This window comes from Rhincodon typus, chromosome 49, assembly GCF_021869965.1.
Source record: "Rhincodon typus isolate 14 chromosome 49, sRhiTyp1.1, whole genome shotgun sequence".
Taxonomy (NCBI): Eukaryota; Metazoa; Chordata; class Chondrichthyes; order Orectolobiformes; family Rhincodontidae; genus Rhincodon; species Rhincodon typus.
The window spans coordinates 1,654,409-1,673,903 of NC_063380.1; the positions used below are offsets into that span (position 1 = coordinate 1,654,409).

Below are 19,495 nucleotides of genomic sequence, written 5' to 3' on the forward strand. Positions count from 1 at the left end.
GGGGGGGGGGCGCGGGTGCAGCATCCAGTTCGGGGATGGGGGCGCGTTATCTCCCAGTTTTGGCATGGGGGGGGTCAGTATCCTGTTGGGGATGGGGGGCCACTGTCAGGTTTGGGGATGAGGGGGCACTGCCCTGTTTCTTGACAGTGGGGAGGCAGTGTGCGGAATCAGTGTCCTGTATGGGGATGGGGGGGCCAGTGTCCGGTTTAGGGATAGGTGGGCAGTGCCCGGTTTGTGGATGGCCGGGGCATTCAATGTCCAGTTTGGGGATGGGGCACAGTGCCCGGTTTGGGGAATGGGGGCGCAGTGCTCGGTTTGGGGAATGGAATGGGCAGTTTTGGAGAATGGGGGAAGGGCAGTTTTGGAGAATGGGGGCGCAGTTTTGGGGGAATGGGGGGCAGTTTTGAAGGAATGGGGGGGGAAGTTTTGAAGGAATGGGGGGGGTGCAGTGCCAAGTTTGGAGATGAGGCTCAATGCCAGTTTTCGGGAAAGGGGTGATTGCCTGGCTTTTGGGAGGATACGAGTCCACATCTGAGAAGAATCATTCCCTGGTTTTGGAGGTGAAGGTGGTGCTTTAGTTTCCCGAGGACCCCTACATTAACTCACCGACAACCAGCAGGGGACGGCACTGCCCTCTTGTGTAATTGCATTTGTAGATCCTCCCAGTTCGTGTGCCGGTCTCATTCACCTCGAGGGGGGCACTGACTATGATCCTGCACCGGGACAAGAGACAGAATGCGACAACGTTATGAGAAACAACATGGGTTACGAAGGAGAAGATAGAGGGAGACAGGGGGGATGAAGGAGGATGGAAGGAGCAAGAGGAGGATGGGGTGGGTGTGGGAGAGAGATAGGGAATGGGGGAAGGGAGAGGAGAATGAAGGGATGAAGTGGACGGGGAGGGGAGGAGAAGTAGAGGAGAAAGGGGTAGGGGAGCAAAGATGGTGGATGGGAAGAAAGAGGGGACAGGAGGGTGACTGCAGGATGGTGAAACTGGGACAGTGCAAAAGAGGGAAAGGGGGCGATGAAGAGGATGGGAATGAAAGGAAGGGCGAAGGGAAGAGGGAGGGAAGAGAGGAGGAGATAGCGGGAGGGTGTAGAGGGGTAAACAGAGAAAGGGAGGAGGGGAGATTGGGAAGGGGAGACTTTTGAGCGAAGAGAGGGGATGGGAAGAACAGGAAGAGAAGGTTGGCAGAAAGGTGAGGGGAAGGGGAGGGAGAAGAGGTGGTGCTGGGGGCAGAGAGAGGGAAGGGAGAAGGAGAGAGGTGAGGGCATCGTGGGGAGAAAGGGAGATGGAGGGGCAGAGAGAGGGAGGAGAGAGAGGTGAGGGGGAAGGGGGGAGAGAAGGGAAAGTCGGGGGATGTAGAGTGAGGGACAGGCAAGAAAGGAGGGGGATGACGGGCAGACAGAGGGAGGGGAGAGTGGGAGGGAAAAGGAGGAGGAGAGATTCAGAAAGCGGGAGAGTTTGAAGTGGAGAAAAGGGGATGCAGTGAGTAGGAGAAGGGAGGGGTAGTACATAAGTATGGTTGAGGAAGGAGGGGAAGAGGACAGAAACAGCCCCCATTTGAACACAGCCGACAAAACCCTCTCCACACCTTGGCCAATATCCCTCTCCCAATCTGCCGCCTCCACCACCACTCTTGCAGCACGTTTCAGACTCCTACCACTCACTGTGTATAAAATTTGCCCCTCACATCTCCTTTGAACTTTCCCCTTCTCACGTTAAATGCATGCCCCCTACACTTCAACTCTGGGAAAAAGATTCTGGCCATCAACCCTATCTATGCATCTCATCATCTTACTGACTTCTATCAAGGCTCCCCTCAGCCTCTGCCACTTCAGAGAAAACAACCCAAGTTTTTACAGCCTTGCCTTACAACTCATACCCTCTAATCCAGGCAGCATCCTAGTAAACTGCTTCTGCACCCTCTCCAAAACCTCCACATCCTTCCTGTTATGTGGTGACCAGAAATGAGCGTAACACTCTTAAGTGCGGCTTAACCAATGTCTTATAAAGCTGCAACATGATATCCTGAACTTGTACTCAATTCCCCAACCAATAAAATCAGGCATATGCATTCTTGACCACCCTATTTACTTGTGTGGCCACTTTCAGGGAGCTATGGATGTGGACCCCAAGATCCTTCTGTACATCAATGCCGTTCAGGATCCTGCCATTAACTGTACATTTTTCCTTAACATTTGATCTCTCAAAGAGCAGCACCTCACACTTACCTGGATTAAACTCCATCTGCCATTTCTCCGCCCATATCTGCATCTGATCGATATCCCACTGAATCCTTTGACAACCTTCTACACTACCCACAACTCCACCGATCTTTGTACTGTCTGCAGACTTACTAACTCATGCATCTACATTTTCATCCAAGTCATTTAGATATATTATAACAGCAGAGGTCCCAGTACGGATTCCTGCAAAACACGACAAATTCACGGACCTCCAGCCTGATAAAACATCCTTTCACCACTGCACTCTGTCTTCTATGGGAAAACCAATTCTGAATCCAAGTGGCCGAGGCACCATGGATCCCATGCAGCTTAATCTTCTTAAGGAGCCTATCATGAGGGACCTTGTCGAAAGCCTTACTAAAATCCACATAAACAACATCCACTGCTCTACCGTCATTGATCACCTTTGTGTCACCTCCTCGAAAAACTCAATCAGATTAGTAAGGCAAGACCTGCCCCACGCAAGGCCATGTTGACCGTCCCTAATTAGGCCATACAACGATCTTGGTTAAGGCCCCAGCAATCTCCTCTCTTGCCTCTCTCAATACCCTGGGGTAGATGTCATCAGGCCCTGCGGACTTACCCACCTTAATGCTCTTCAAGAGACCCAAAACCACTTCTTTCTTGATCTCAAAATGCCCAAGCATATTAGCTTGCTCCTCACAAATCTCACTATCATAGATCATAGAATCTCTGCAGTGTGGAAACAGGCCCTTCGGCCCAACAAGTCCACACCCGACCCACAGAGCATCCCACCCAGACCCATCCACCTATAACCCACCTAACCTACACATCCCTGAACAATATGGGCAATTTAGCATGGCCAATCCACTAACCTGCACATCTTTGGACTGTGGGAGGAAACCGGAGCACCCGGAGGAAACCCATGTAGACACGAGGAGAATGTGCAAACTCCACACAGACAGTTGCCCGAGGGTGGAATCGAACCCAGGTCCCTGGCGTTGTGAGGCAGCAGTGCTAACCACTGGGCCTCCATGCTGTTGCAAAAGTGGAGTCAGTAGGATTCGAACCTATGCGGGGAACCCCCGCAGGATTGCAGACCCATTGCCTTAACCACTCGGTCATAACTACAGGTCCCAATCTTATCTTCCCTGATACTATCTTCCATACCCTTCTCCTGGGAGAATACCAATGCAAAATACTCATTTAGGATCTCACCTACATCCTCTGCCTCCGAGCACAAGTTCCCTCATTTATCCTTGATTAGTCCTACCTTCTTCCTAGTTATCCTCTGGTTTTTAATGTATTCATAGCATTCCTTAGGATTGTCTTTAATCCTCCTTGCCAAGGTCATTTCATGGCCTCTTCTTGCTCTCCTAATTCCCTGCTTGAGTTATTTTCTGCTTTCTTTATGTTCCTTGTGGACCCTGTCCGATTTTAGCTTCCTAAACCTTATACATGCTTCTTTTCTCCTCTTGAAAAAATTCACAACCTCCCTTGTTATTCAAGGGTCCCTTACCTTGCAATCCCTGTCCTTCCTTCTTACTGGAACATGCCAGTCCTGAACTCAGATCAGGAGGTCTTTAAACAACTTCCACATGTCAAGTTGGGGCTTGCCCAATAACAGCTCCTCTCAATTAACACTTCTTTGCTCCTGCCTAACACTGACATAATTTGCCCTCTCCGAGTACCCTCCCGCAAGGTCCTGACTTATTCAGAGCTATCTTAAAACTTAAGGAGTTGTGATCACTGTTTCCAAAATACTCTCCCACTGAAAGGACAGTCACCTGGCCAGGCTCATTAGCCAATACAAGGTCCAGTATGGCCCCTTCTCTGTTGGACTATCTACATACTGTTTCAAGAAGCCTACTTGGATGCACTTGACAAATTCTAACCCATCTAAGCCTCTTGCTCTAAGAGAGTCCTAGTCAATATTGGGGAAGTTAAAGTCATTCACTATGACAAGCCTTTTGTTATTGCATCTTTCCATAATCTGCCGATATATTTGTTCCTCAATCTCTTGGTGGCTGTTGGCATGCTATCAGAGTGATTGCATCTGTCTTATTTTTGAGCTCTACCCATATTGCCTCAGTGAATGAGCCCTCCACCATGTGCTCTCTGAGTGCAGATGTGACATTCACCCTGATTAATAATGCAACTCCTCCACCTCTTTTACCTTCCCCTCTATCTTGTCTGAAATAATGAAACCCTGGAAAGTTGAGCAGCCAGTCCTTGTCCTTCTCTCAACCAAGTCTCTGTAATGGCCACGACATCACAGTCCCATGTACTGGTCCAGGCTCTAAGCTCATCTGCCTTAACTACAATGCTCCTTGCATTAAAATAAAGACACTCCAGCCATTAGTACCATCGCGTTCATTTACCTGTCTCTGCCTGTCCTTCCTTCCTGATTTACTGATCCTAACATCTACCTTCCCCCTCAATCCCTCCACTTGCTGACCTGCTGCTCTGGTTCACAAATACCTGGTAATCAGATTTAAAAGTGTGAAGTGATTCATTTTGGAAGGTCAAATTTGAACGCAGAATACAGGATTGATGGCAGGATTCTCAGCAGTGTGCAGGAACAGAGAGATCTTGGGGTCCACGTCCATAGATCCCTCAAAGTTGCTACCCAAGTTGATAGGGTTGTAAAGAAGGCGTATGGTGTGTTGGCTTTCATTGGCAAGGGAATTGAATTTAAGAGCTGCGAGGTTATGCTGCAGGTCTATAAAACTGTGGTTAGACCACACTTGGAATATTGTGTTCAGTTCTGGTCACCTCATTATAGGAAAGATGTGGAAGCTTTAGAGAGGGTGCAGAGGAGATTTATCCGGATGCTGCCTGGACTGGAGGGCAGGTCTCTTGAGGCAAGGTTGAGGGAACTAGGGTTTTTTTCATTGGAACGAAGAAGGATGAGAGGTGACTTGATAGAGGTGTACAAGATGATGAGAGGCATAGATTGAGTGCATAGTCAGAGACTTTTTCAGAGGGCGGAAATGACTATTATGAGGGGTCATAATTTTAAGGTGATTGGAGGAAAGTATAGGGGAGATGTCAGAGGTAGGTTCTTCACACAGAGAGTGGTGGGTGTGTGGAATGCACTGCCAGCAGTGGTAGTGGAGTCAGATACTTTAGACACTTTTAAGTGACTCTTGGATAGGCACATGGAGGATAGTAAAATGTAGGGTATGCAGGGTAGATTGATCTTAGTAGGATAATAGGTGAGCACAACATCTTGGGCCGAAGGGCCTGTACTGCACTGTACTGTTCTACGTTCTATGTTCTAAACCCTGCCAACTTTCACTAGCAAATCTCCCTGCAAAGAGGTTGGTGTCAGTCAATTCCCCCTCGCTCAGGAAGATATCTGTACACTGACTGGTATCTCACAATCCCCTCCCTCTCTTAGGGAGATGTCAATACACTGACCGGCATCTCTCAGTCCCCTCTCGCTCTCAGGGAGATACCTGTACACTGACTAATGTCTCTCATTTGTCTCTCTCTCTCAGAGAGAGATATCATACTCAGAATTCCCTGGTGTGGAACAGGCCATTCAGTCCATCGGGTCCACACAGACGCTCCAAACAGCACACCTACCCTATCCCTGGGACCATGCATTTCCCATGGCTAATCCACCTAGCCTGCACATACCCGGACACTAGGAGCAATTTAGTGACAGCAAATCCACCTAACCTGTGCATTTTTGGACTGTGGGAGGAAAGCGGATCACCCTGAGGAAACCCATGGAGACACGGGGAGAATGTACAAAGTCCACACAGACAGTCACCCAAGTGTGGAATTGAACCCATGTCTGCGGTGCTGAGGCAGCAGTGCTAAGTGCATAGCCACGTTGCCACCCTCACCTTACACTGACTGGTGTCTCTTATTACTCTCTCTCTCTCTGTCTCTCAGCGAGATACCTCTAGACTGGCTGGTGTTTTTCAGTTCCCTCTCTCTGAGAGAGATATCTGTGCACTGACTGGTGTCTGTCTGTCTGTCTCTCTCAGGGTGATATTTGTACACTGGCTAGTGTTTTTCAGTCTCCCCTCTCTCTCTCTCTCAGGAAGATATCTGTACACTGACTGGTGTCTCTCTGTCCTGTCATTCTCTTGCAGGTAGATATCTGTACACTAACATTGTCCCTCAGACCTCCCCTCCCTTTCAGGGAGATATCTGCATCCTGACTTGTCCCTCAGTCCACTCTCTCTCTCTTTAAATGTTATCTGTACAATCATTCAGATTTTCAGTAACACCCATTCTCACAAGGAGTTATCTGTACACTGACTGGTGTCCCTTAGGCCACTCACTCTCTCTCAGGGAGATATCTGAACAGCAACTCACACCTCTCTGTTCTTTTCTTTCATGGAAGCAGCTATACACTGATATTTGCCTCTATGTTCCGTCCCACCTTCTCTCTATGGGGAGAGTATCTGGAGTCTCGTACTTACCTCATTCTCTCAGGGAGATATCTGTACACCGACTGGTGTCTCTCAGACCCCTCTTTCTTAGGGGGATATCTGTACACTGACTGGGATTTCGCTATACCACCCACACTCCGAGGCAGATATTTGTACATTGACTGGTATCCCTCAGTATGCACGCAATCAGGGAGATATCTGTGCACTAACTACTGTTTCTAAGTCCCCTCTCATTATCTCAGGTTATAAGGATGACATCTGTACATTGACTGGAGACTTTCAGTCCCTCCTCTCTCTCACCAGGTGATAACCGTACACTAGGATTATCTCTCAGTCCTCTTTGTCTCTCAGGAAGGTATTTGCTCACTGACTGATGACCCTCAGTCCACACTCTCTCTAAAAGTAATCTGTACACTCATTGAGCTTTCTCAGTACCCTGCAGTCTCATACAGAGACATCTATATACTGACTAGCATCACACAGTGCCTACCTTCACCCCCTCTCAGGGTGATATCCGTATCCTGACTGTTGTCCTTCAGTCCACTCTCTCTCCCTAAATGTTGTGTATACATTGACTCAGATTTCTCAGTAATACCCACTCTCATAAGGCGTTATCTATACATTGAATGGCTTTCCTCAGGCCATTCTCTCTCACACCTTTCAATTCTTCTCTTTTATGGAAATATCTGTATACTGATATTTGTCTCCTGAGTCCCATCCCTCTCTCCAAGGGAAAATATCTGGAGTCTTGCAGTCACCTCACTCTCTCAGGGAGAGATCTGTGCACCGATTGGTGTGTCTCAGACCCTTCTATCTCAGAGAGATAGCTGTGCACTGAATCACTCAGTCCTCCCCCTCTCTCTGAGAGAGATATATGTATCTCAGTACTGTCTGTCTCTCTGGAAGTCAATGGTATACATACCATTATTTCTAAGTCCCCTCTCTTTATCTCTCAGGGCAGTATCTGTGCACTGACTAGTGTCTCACAGTTCCCCCTCTCTCAGAGAGTTATCCGCACATGGACCTGTGTCCATCAGACCCCGCTTTCTCAGCCAGATATCTGTACACTGACTGGTTTCTTTCAGTCTCCTCTCTCTCAGAGAGATATTTGTACACTGACTTGAATTTCTCAGTACCAGCCACACTCAGAGGCAGATATCTGCACACTGACTGGTGTCCATCAGTCCTTTCTCAACAGGGATACCTGTACACTGCCTAGTGTTCTCAATCCCCACACACTGTCAGGGAGATGCAGCGACAATGACTTGCACCTCTCAGTTCTTCTCTTTTATGGAAATATCTGTGTACTGATATTTGTCTCTCAGTTCCACACCACCCTCTTTCTATGGAAAAATACTGGAGTCTTGCAGTCGCTTCTCTCTCTCTCAGGTGGATATCTGTACACTGACTGATGTCTCTCAGTCCCCTCTCTCTCTCTCTCCCAGGGAGATATCTGTACACTGACTGGTGTCTCTCAGTCCCCTCACTCTCTGTCAGGGAGATGTCTGTACACTGACTGGTGTCTCTCAGCACCCCCGTCTCTCAGGGAGATATCTGTACACTGACTAGTGTCTCTCAACCCCCAGTCTCTCAGAGAGATATTTGTACACTGACTGGTGTCTCTTAGTTCCATCTCAGGGAGATATCTGTACACTGACTGGTGTTTCTCAGCCCCTGTCTCTCAGGGAGATATCTGTGAACTGACTGGTGTCTCTCAGTCCTCTCTCTCTCTCAGGGTGATATCCGTACAGAGACTGGTGTCTCTTATTTCCACCTCTTAGCGAGATGTCTGTACACTTGTCCTTTGTACTTACCACGTTTCTGTGCTGCTTTGAAACTGTGCCACCATTTGCCCGAAACGAGAATCCTTGGTGCCACTGAAGCTCTGTGCTGCCTCCGTTTCGATGTTGAAAGCGTGACTATGCAGGAAATCTTTGCAGAGTTGGAGTAGAGGAAAGAGATGGAAAGGAATGCATCAGAATGTCGTGCTGAAGATCAGTTGACTGCATTGATGTAGAACCTTCCACCTCCTCTGCCAAGGCTGTATGTTCCCACTGTCTAACACATGTGCCACCAACACTTCAGTGGGGAGGGAGCACGGCGACTGACAGCTTTAAAGCACTCAGTGCTCAACATCAACTCGGGGACAGAAATGAGGGAGTGCTCAGGACCAAGAGTGATCAGCCTGAGTAAACAGGAGCAGGAGAAGGCCATTTGGCCCTACCTGCTTGCTCTTGCTGTGCCCATTCAACACAGTCATCTAATTTCAGTTCACTGCTCCCACTCTCTCCCTAAACCCTTTGGTCCCTTTAGCTCTCAGAGCTATTTCTAACTCCTTCTTGAAAATACACAATGTTTTGTCCTCGAGCACTTTCTGTTACAGAGAATTCCACAGGCTCCCCCCAACTCTCTTTGTCATTTCTCCTCATCTCAGTCCTACCCCACATCCTTCGACTGTGATCCCTCGTTCTGTACTTCTCGGTTCTCTGGAACATCCTTCCTGCATTTACCCTGTCTAGTCCTGTTAGAATTTTATACGTGCCAATGAGATCTCCCACCTCATTTTCTAAACTCCAGACAATATAGTTCTACCCAATCCATGTCAGTCCTGCCATCCCAGGAATCGGTCCAGTAAACTTTCACTGCACTCCCTCCATCGCCAGAACATCATTCCTCAGATAAGGAGACCAAAACTGCGCACACAATACTCCAAGTGTGGTCTCACCAAGGCCCTTTACAATTGCAGCAGGACATCCCTGTTCCCATACTCGAATCCTCTCATGAAGAAGGCCAACGTACCAATTACCTTCTTCACTGCCTGCAAATTGAGACCTCTCCAGGATAACACACAGATGTTCCTCCTGGTGATGTTTGCAGAAGGCCAGCATTTCAGGAGCACAGAACAGGGAGTCCTGCCTGGTTTGGAGCTCTTTGCAGAGATAGAGGGCCTGCTTATCGAAACTGGAAAGAGTACAGAACAAATTGACAAGGATGTTCCCAGGACTCAAGCGACTGAGTTATAGGGAGAGGCTGGACAAGCGAGGACTCTTTTCTTTAGAGCATATGAGACTGAGGGAGGAATCTTATAGAAGTGTATCATATCATGAGAGGCATGGATAGGGTGAATGTACTCTTTCTTTCCCCAGAGCTGGGGAAGAGGGCTAGAGGGCATCAGTTTAAGTTAAGAGGGGAAAGAATATATGGGAACCTGAGGGGCAAATTTTTACAGAGATGGTGGTACGCATATGGAATGAGCTGACAGCGAAATGGTTGAGGTAGATCCATTAACAACATTTCAAAGGCATTTGGACAAATATATGGATAGGAAATGTTTAGAAGGATATGGGCCAAGTGCAGGGAAATGGGTTTAGCATGGATGGACATTTCGGTCGGCATGGACCAGTTTGGGCCAAAGGGCCTGTCTCCATGCTGTAGGACTCTATGCTGGACTAGGATGAGGAAGAACAGGCTACCAGCCTCTCGAAACTGCTGCACATTTTGATAAGATCCTGTTTGACATGTTCCTACCCTCCATTCCTTTGCCTAACACCAATCCATCCACCACAGTCTCAAAACTAATCAATGACCCTTTCTCCGCCGTCTTCTGAGGTGGAGACTCCAAAGGCATACAACCCTCCAAGACACGTCCTCGCCATTCCCATCAGAATTCATGACCCTCTAATTTTAATCCAGTGCTTGCTCTTTCTGGACTCACCTCCATGAGGGAACAACCTTTGTGCATCCACCTTGTCAAGAAAATTTCAGGCTCAGACTTCAACCAGAGAGTGGGGTGCCTGTGGAATTCTCTGCTACAAAAAGTAGTTGAGGCCAAACCCTTGAATGTTTTAAGAAGGAGTTAGAGTTCTTGGGGTTAAAGGGATCAAACTGTATGGGGGAGAAAGCGGGAACAGGGAACTGAGTTGGATGATCAGCCATGATCGTATTGAATGGCGTAACAGTGTCGAAGGGCTGAATGGCTTACTCCTGCTTCAAACTTCTCTATCTCTACGTTTCGATCCAAGATACTTCAATCAAGTCACCCCTCACTCATTCCAGGGTAACAAGCACAGTCTGTCAAAACTTTCTGCAGTAGACAAACCACTCATTCCAGGTATCAACCAGGTAAATCTCCTCTGAACCAAATCCAAAGCATTTACATCCTTCACTAAATAGTTTAACTATATTTTCTGAAAAGGTGACTAAATATATCAGTGAGGGTAGTGCAGTTGATGTGGTTTACGTGGACTTCAGTAAGGCCTTTGACAAGGTTCCACACACATGGAAGGCTGGTCCAAGAAATTGGAGCCCATGGAGTCCGAAGCAAGTCAGCAACCTGGATCCAAAATTAGCTTCCAAATAGGAAGCATAGGGTGATGGTGGAGTGTTGTTTTTGTGATTGGAAGCATGGGACCAGCGGTGTACCACAGGATCACTGCTGGGAGCCTTGCCGTTTCTTACGTACATTAATGTATATTGGATGTGAATGCGGAAGGTATAAATAGTAAGTTTGCAGATTACATGAAAATTGGTGGTGTTGTTGATAGTAAAGAGGATGGTCTCAGACTACAATCTGATAATGATCAGATAATTAATTGTGCAGAGCAATAGCACATAGAATTTAATCCCAATAAGTACAATGTGATGCATTTTGTTAGGTCTAATAAGGGATGGATATACACAATGAATGGTAGGTCCCCAGGGAGTACTGAGAAACAAAAGAACAAAGAAGAATTATGGTATAGGAACAGGCCCTTCTGCCCTAGGCCTGTGCCAATCATCATGTCTTGATTAAACTAAAAATCAAACTTTCTGCCCTTATTCAGTCCATATCCCTCTATTCTCTCCCTATTCATATAAACATCTAGATGTTTGTAGATCTCTAGCAGTTCTCCTTTTAGCCGCTGACTTTTCAGTGAAAACAATCCTCGTCTTTTTAACCTTTCCTCACAGTCAATGCCCTCGAGACCGGGCAACATCCTGATGAACCTTCTCTGCACTCTCTCCAAAGCTTCGACATCCTTCTGGTAATGTAGCGACCAAAACTGCACACAGTACTCCAAATGTGGCCTAACAAGGGTTTTATATAGCTGCAACATGTTTTGCCAACTCTTGTATTCCATGCCCCGGCTGATGAAGGCATGCATGCCATATGCCTTCTTAATCACAGCAGGCCAAGCAGCATCAGAGGAGCAGGAAGGCTGACGTTTCGGGCCTAGACCCTTCTTCAGAAATGGGAGAGGGGAAGAGGGTTCTGAAATAAATAGGGAGAGAGGGGGAGGCGGATAGAAGATGGATAGAGGAGAAGATAGGTGGAGAGGAGACACACAGGTCAAAGAGGCGGGGATGGAGCCAGCAAAGGTGAGTGTAGGTGGGGAGTTAGGGAGGAGATAGGTCAGTCCAGAGAGGACGGACACGTCAAGGGGGCGGGATGAGGTTAGTAGGTAGGAGATGGGGGTGAGGCTTGAGGAGGGGATAGGTGGGAGGGAGGCTTGGGGACCGCTTTGCAGAACACCTACGCTCAGTTCGCACTAAACAACTGCACCTCCCAGTCGTGAACCATTTCAACTCCTCCTCCCATTCCTCAGACGACATGTCCATCCTGGGCCTCCTGCAGTGCCACAACGATGCCACCCAAAGGTTGCAGGAACAGCAACTCATATTCTGCTTGGGAACCCTGCAGCCCAATGGTATCAATGTGGACTTCACAAGCTTCAAAATCTCCCCTCCCCCTACCGCATCCCAAAACCAGCCCAGCTCGTCCCCGCCTCCCTAACCTGTCCTTCCTCCCACCTATCCCCTCCTCCCGCCTCAAGCCCCACCCTCATCTCCTACCTACTAACCTCATCCCGCCCCCTTGACCTGTCCGTCCTCCCTGGACTGACCTATCTCCTCCCTATCGCCCCACCTACACCCACCTTTACTGGTTCCATCCCCGCCTCTTTGACCTGTGTGTCTCCTCTCCACCTATCTTCTCCTCTATCCATCTTCTATCCGCCTCCCCCTCTCTCCCTATTTATTTCAGAACCCCCTTCCCCTCTCCCATTTCTGAAGAAGGGTCTAGGCCCGAAACGTCAGCCTTCCTGCTCCTCTGATGCTGCTTGGCCTGCTGTGTTCATCCAGCTCTACACTTTGTTATCTCAGATTCTCCAGCATCTGCAGTTCATACTATCTCTGCCTTCTTAATCACTTTGGCCACCTGTGTTGCCACTTTGAGGGAACTGTGGACCTGCACACCCAGATCCATCTGTATGTTAATGTTGCTAAGGGTTCTGTCATTTACAGTATAATTCCCCTAAATTTGATCCTCCAAAATTCATCACCTTGCACTTGTCTGGATTAAACTCCATCTGCCATTTCTGTGCCCAAGTTGCCAATCTATCCCTATCCTGTTGTATTGTTTTACAATCGTTGGCACAATCAGCAACTCCACCAATCTTCATGTCATTTTTTTTGTACCAATCTGTCATGTGGGACTTTATCAAATGCCTTACTAAAGTCCACATAAACTACATCCACAGCTCTTCCCTCATCATTTAGGAGCGGCACAGTGGTTAGCACTGCTGCCACACAGTGCCAGGGACTCGGATTCAATTCCACCCTTGGGCGACTCTCTGTGTGGAGTCTGCACATTCTCCCTCTGTCTGCATGGGTTTCCTCCAGGTGCTCCCGTTACCTCCCACAGTCCAAAGATGTGCAAGATAGGTGGATTGGCCATGCTAGATTGCCCATAGTGTTCAGGGATGTATCAATTTAGGGGGATGGGTCTGGATGGGATGCTGTGAGGGTCGTGCAGACTTGTTGGGCTGAAGGGCCTGTTTCCACACTGTAGGGATTTGATGATTTATCTGCAAGCTTATTAATCAGACCACCCACATTTTCTTCCAGATCATTTATACATACTTCAAACAACAGAAGACCCAAGACTGATCCCTGTGGAACACCACTAGTTACTGGTCTCCATTCTGAAAAATACTCTTCCACTGCTACCCACTGTCTTCTATGACCAAGCCAGTTTTCTATCCATCTAGCCAGTTTTGTGTCCATCTAGCCAGCTCACCCCGAATCCTATGTGATTTAGTTTTTGTACCAATCTGTCATGTGGGACTTTATCAAATGTCCACATAAACTACATCCACAGCTCTTCCCTCATCAATTATCTTTGACACCTCTTCAAAAATTTCAATCAGGATGGTGAGACATGTCCTTCCCCATGTTAAAACTTGCTGTCTTTCGCTAACTAGCCCATTTTCTTCTAAATGTGCAAATATTCTGTCTTTCAGTATCTTCTCCAAGAGCTTCCCTACCACAGATGTCGGACTCACCAGCCTATAACTTCCTGGATTATCCCTGCTTCTTTTCTTAAACAAGGGAACGTTGGCTAACCTCCAGTCCTCTGGAACCTCGCCTGTGGTCAAGGAGGATGTGAAGATATCTGCTAATGCCCCAGCTATTTTTCCTCTTGCCTCTCGCAGCAACGTGGGATAGATTCCATCTAGCCCTGGGGACTTGTCCACCTTCATGCAATTTAGGATACCCAAAGTTTTCTCTTTTAATATATTAACATTCTCTAGAGTATTCACACACTTATCCCTGACATCAACATCAATCATGTCCTCCTCGGTGAATACGGATACAAAGTGCTCATTAAGGATCTCTTCCACTTCCTGTGGCTCCACACACAACTCTTTCCCTTAGTACCCTCTTTTTTCTAACATATGCATTAAAAGCCTTGGGATTCTCCATGACACTGTTTGCTAAAGACATTTCATGGCACCTTTTAGCCTTCCTAGTTCTGCGTTTAAATTCCTTCCTAATTTCTCTATACTCCTCAAGGGCTTTGTCAGTTTGCAGCTGCCTAGAACTTTCGTATGCACAAAGGGAGCTTGGTGTACAAGTCCACAGATACCCGAAGCACAGGATACTTGCCTTCATTAGCCAGGATGCAGGATAGTGAAACAAGGAAGTCTTCTTACAACTTTACGAAACATTGGTTGGGCCACAGAAGGAATACCGTGTGCAGTTCTGATCGGCACACTATTGGAAGGATGTGATAGTGCTTGAGAGTGTGCAGAGGAGATTCACCAGCATATTACCTGGGACGAAATGTCTTAGTTATGAGGACAGACTGGATAGGCTGGGTTTGTTTTCCCCAGAGTAGAGGAGGCTGAGGGGTGCATATCAAATTATGAGAGGTAGAGACAGAGTTGATAGCGCGAATCTTTTCCCTATGGCAGATGTGTGTAAGATGAGAGGGCATAGATTTAAGGTAAGGAGTAAGTGGTTTAGAATATATCTGGAAAAAGAAATTCACCCAGAGGGTGGTAGATATATGGAACAAACTGCCTGAAAGTGTGGTAGAGGCAGGTACTCTCGCAAAATTTAAAAATTATCTGGATGAACACTTAAAATGCTAGGGCATAGTAGGGCTATGGACTAAGTGCAGATAAATGGAATTAGTGTAGATTGGTGCTTATTGGTTGGCAGAGACACGGTGGACTGAAGGGACATGTTTCTATGCTTTGACAATCTCTGAATAACGAGACTAATGCTGCAAACAGTTTTTGAGAAGTGATCTCATGAATATCCTGTATTGTATAACAGAAACATAATGACATGCATTATACTAGTACTGGGATTGATACAGGACTTTGGGGAGAGTTTGCGACAGTGAGATTAGTTTGGGGATTGATACAGAGCTATGAGGTGAGCGCGGGATAGTAGGATCGGTTTGGGGATTGACACAGGGATATGAGGAGAGAGTGCAGTTATGTTGAATATTTTAGTCTAAGACTAGGCTACAAGATTCTATATCTGATGCTGTTTGGAGACAGAACAAAGACAACTTTGGACTGTTATTCACAAGCAGTCCCTTCACACTCTGACAGCAGTGAACCTGTTTCTCATTCCTGTCACTCCAGGAATGTTAGACACCAAGCTGAGAGAATGTACAATGTCTAGCTGTCACCTCCTGAAGTACAGAAGCCCAATTTTAAAGAACAAAAGTTACTTACCACAAGAAAGGCAAAGGAAGACAGCAAGTAGCCCCTTCATTGCCCACATCACTGCAATCCACACACAGTGTGTGGGCTATCTGCGTAAATAAGTGGCTTCCTCATTTCACAATGGTGGTGCAACACCGAGAATGTTTCTGAATATCCTGACTTTAAACAATACTGCGAAACGATTTCCTGTCATTCAGATGCAAGTCATACATAGAACGGATCAGCTAACGGTCTCATGACTCTGTTCCTACCACTGTGCTGGAAATACAGGGTACAGTTCCCTCTACACTTTTAAGCAGAAAGTAAATGTCCCTCCTCATTGTCTCCATCAAACATTCCCAGGACAGGGGCAGCATGGGGTTAGATGCAGAGTAAAGCTCCTTCTACACTGTCCCCATCAAATATTCTCAGGACAGGGACAGCACAGTGTATATAACAATGCACGCTCACACACACACACAACCATACAAAGACTCAGCCCTGAACTCTTCACTGCGCTATTACAGGATCAAAATATCACTGGTTCAACATTCTACTTCTCAAATTCAATTCAATGCCAAGTTCTTTGTTTGATTCTCTCTGTTCTGATTCCCTATTAAATTTCTCATTCTTAACATCCACATGAATAGTCTCCAAATCCCATTTGCCATGTCCTGCTCCCAAACACAGCGCCTGATACCAAAAACAGTGTGTGATACAGGAACCTCTCAGTGTTGGGGGAGGAGAGTGTTGAGCCTTATCCAGTTCTGTGAATGTCCTGTGTTAATCTGAAATCCAGGAATTGTGTAATGGCGCTTTAATGTTTCAAAATCACAACATTATTTAGTCATTCATGTCTGTGATTGAGGTGAGTGAGCGAGTGACCAGGGTCACTGGACTCTGATTTCCCTCCATAGATGATGCCAGACCTGCCGAGTTTTCCCAGGAATCACTTCTTGTGTATCATTGGGGCAAGTACTCCTTTACTCTCACAGTCATAGACTCACAGAGTAATACAGCATAGAAACAGGCCCTTCGGCCGAAACTGGTCCATGCTGATCATGGTGCACACTCAGCTAGTTCCAACTGCCCATATTTGGTCTATATTCCTCTAAACCCTTCCTATCCATGTGCCTATCCAAATGTTATTTTTTAAATGTTGCTACTGTACTTGCCTCAACCACTTTCTCTGGCAGCCCATTCCATATACGCACCACTCTGTGCGTGAAGAAGTTGCCCCTCAGGTTCTTCTTAAATCTTCCCCCTCTCACTTTAAACCTGTAGTATTCAATTCCCCATCCCTGGGAAAAAAAGACTATATGCATTCATCTGAAGTATGCCCCTCATGGTTTTATACATCTCAGTAAGGTCACCCCTCATTCCTCTACATTCCAAGGAATAAAGTCCTGTCCTGGCCAACCTCTCCCTATAACTCAGGCCTACTCATCCTGGCAACATCCTTGTAAAACTTCGTTGCACACTTTCCAGCTTAACTATGTCTTTCTTATAACAGGGTGACCAAAGCCGTACACAATAATCCAAGAACAGCCTCACCAACAACTTATACAGCTGTAGCATAACATCCCAACTCCTTTACTCAATGCTTTGACTGACAAAGGCCAGCATGCTAAATGCCTTCTTCACCACTCTGCCTACCTGTGACGCTGTTTTCAATGAACTATGTACTTGTACGCTTGTACTTACTAAGTTAATAAACATGACTGTCTGGATCCTTGGACACAAATCACAGAAAGCTTACGTGATGGTGTCACCAAATATTAGGAGGACAACTGATGCATTAAACTGCAATTTTCTCTAAAAATTGAGAAGATTTGTGGCTCGGGTTGTGGATGAGGTTGTAGACATGCTCGCCGTGTGGGTGGGTTTGGCATATAAATAACAAGCGGGACAGAACACCAACGCTTCACCAGTGGCACATTGACAATGTTACCTAGCAGGGTGACGAAACGTTTGCAAGCAAACCCACTGGCTCAGCGAGCATGTCTACAACCTCATGCAGCTTTCTCTGTTCCTGCTCCTGGTTTACCACTCAACCATTTAGCTTTCACTGAGTTACAGACTGGAAACTAATTGAGGGCTGGTAGGTGGGGCAGGGTCGGGGGTGGGGGGGAGATGGTGGGTGGGTTGTGCCTGGAATAACAAATACCCAGGAGTGAGTTACAGATTGGAATCTAATTGAGGGGTTCAGTGTAGTTTGTCTGTAGAGTAACAGATACTCAGGTATCATTTACAGACTGTCATTTAATTAAGGGGATCGGGGTGGTTTATATACAGAGTAACAGATACCCGTGAGTGAGTTACAGACTGTAATATAATCAAAGGGATTGGGTTGACTAATATACAGTGACAGATACCAGGAATCGCAGATTGGAATCTAATCGAGGGGGTGCTATATAGATTAACAGACACTGGGAGTGAGTTACAGACTGGAATCTAATCAAGCATTCTTGGGGTTTAAATATATACTAACTAACATCCAGGACTGGAATTAAAAACATAGCTCAGATGTTTGTATTTTCATTTGAAGTAACTGCCTGAGAGTAAGTTATACATTGCATTGTGACCTATAAGTTTCAGGGAGGAGGTTTGAGTGCGGCAGCTTGTGGATGTACGTGTTCCTCTCTGTGAGGGTTTGTGTGTTTATGGCTTTTAATTCTTGGAGGTTATATTTGTGTGCACGTGCAAATGTGTGAGAGAGAAACAGAGACAGATAGTGTGTCACTGAGTGACGTCATCATCTGTGTTTTACTATGTGAGGGTGTACATCACTGAGAGATGTGTTTTTCTGTGTGTGTTTGTGTATGTGAGAGAGAGAGAGTGTACATAACTGTGAGATGGAGGGGCCTGACCCGAAATGTCAACTCTGCTTCTCCTCTGATGCGGCCTGACCTGCTGTGCTCCTCCAGCTCCACCAGTATTGACTCTGACTTCTGCATCTGCAGCTCTTGCTATCCCAAAGAGCTTCGATTCACATATTGCCGTATTTCATCTACAGGAGACTGAGAGAATCACCAATGTTTTATGATCACGAAGAGCCCCCACTGTACCTGCCATCGTAAAGAGCTGAATGAAGTAAGTCAGTCAGATTATCCTCTCAGACTATCTCCTTCTTGGATGGAAATTCTTCCAAAACAGAATAGCGATCCATCTAACTCAAGGCACGGTGGTGGCTTATCTGAACTGATTTAAATAGTTTTGCATCAGTTTTTGGCCTCGTGCGTTGATCTCACTTGATACGAAACAGGGTTCTCCATTGTGGATCGACACAGAATTGTCTGGGAGTCCACCAGTCACACTGTAATTGCAGCCTGTGAATAGATCGCCAAATTGTTTCAGAGACGGTTCTTCACCCAAGCTCTTTATATCTCTGAGACAATGGTTGTAGTATAAATACTGACCCAGAACATCAGAGCAAACATGCCAACTCATTGCTCACTGGTACACATCCAATCATTTCTGTGCATTCATCAGGCAGATTGTAACTTTACCTTAACATCACATACAAAAGATAGAGGATCTGACTGTGCAGTGCTCCCTCAGCAGTGACCCTCCGACGTCACGGCACTGACACTCCGATAGTGCGGCGCTCTCTCGGCAATGACTGGCTGCCAGTACAGACTTGCCTCAGCACTGATTTTCTGACAGAGCGATGCTGCGTCAGCACTGACCCTACATCAGTGTGGAGCTTGCTCAGCGATGACCCGCCAACAGTGCAACATTCCTTCAGCACTGGAACGAACAGAGACTGAGGCAGTGAGCTCCGGGACTGACACAAACTGGGACAGTGAGCTCCGGGACTGACACAGACTGGGACAGTGAGCTTGGGGACTCACACAGACTGGGACAGCGAGCTCCCGGACTGACACAGAC

General features: G+C 46.9%; 1 protein-coding gene across 1 annotated transcript in view; it reads right to left on the minus strand.

Moving 5' to 3' along the window:
* LOC109922870 (integrin alpha-X-like) overlaps positions 1-19,495 on the minus strand; it is a 21,643-nt gene that overhangs the window by 881 nt on the left and 1,267 nt on the right. Inside the window, exons 2-4 of the mRNA XM_048620901.1 lie at positions 18,673-18,933; positions 8,438-8,555; positions 607-713 (exon numbers count right to left, since the gene is read on the minus strand). Coding sequence (XP_048476858.1) covers positions 607-713; positions 8,438-8,555; positions 18,673-18,679 — 232 coding nt within the window. The 5' untranslated portion in view covers positions 18,680-18,933. The remainder of the gene's footprint in view (positions 1-606; positions 714-8,437; positions 8,556-18,672; positions 18,934-19,495) is intronic.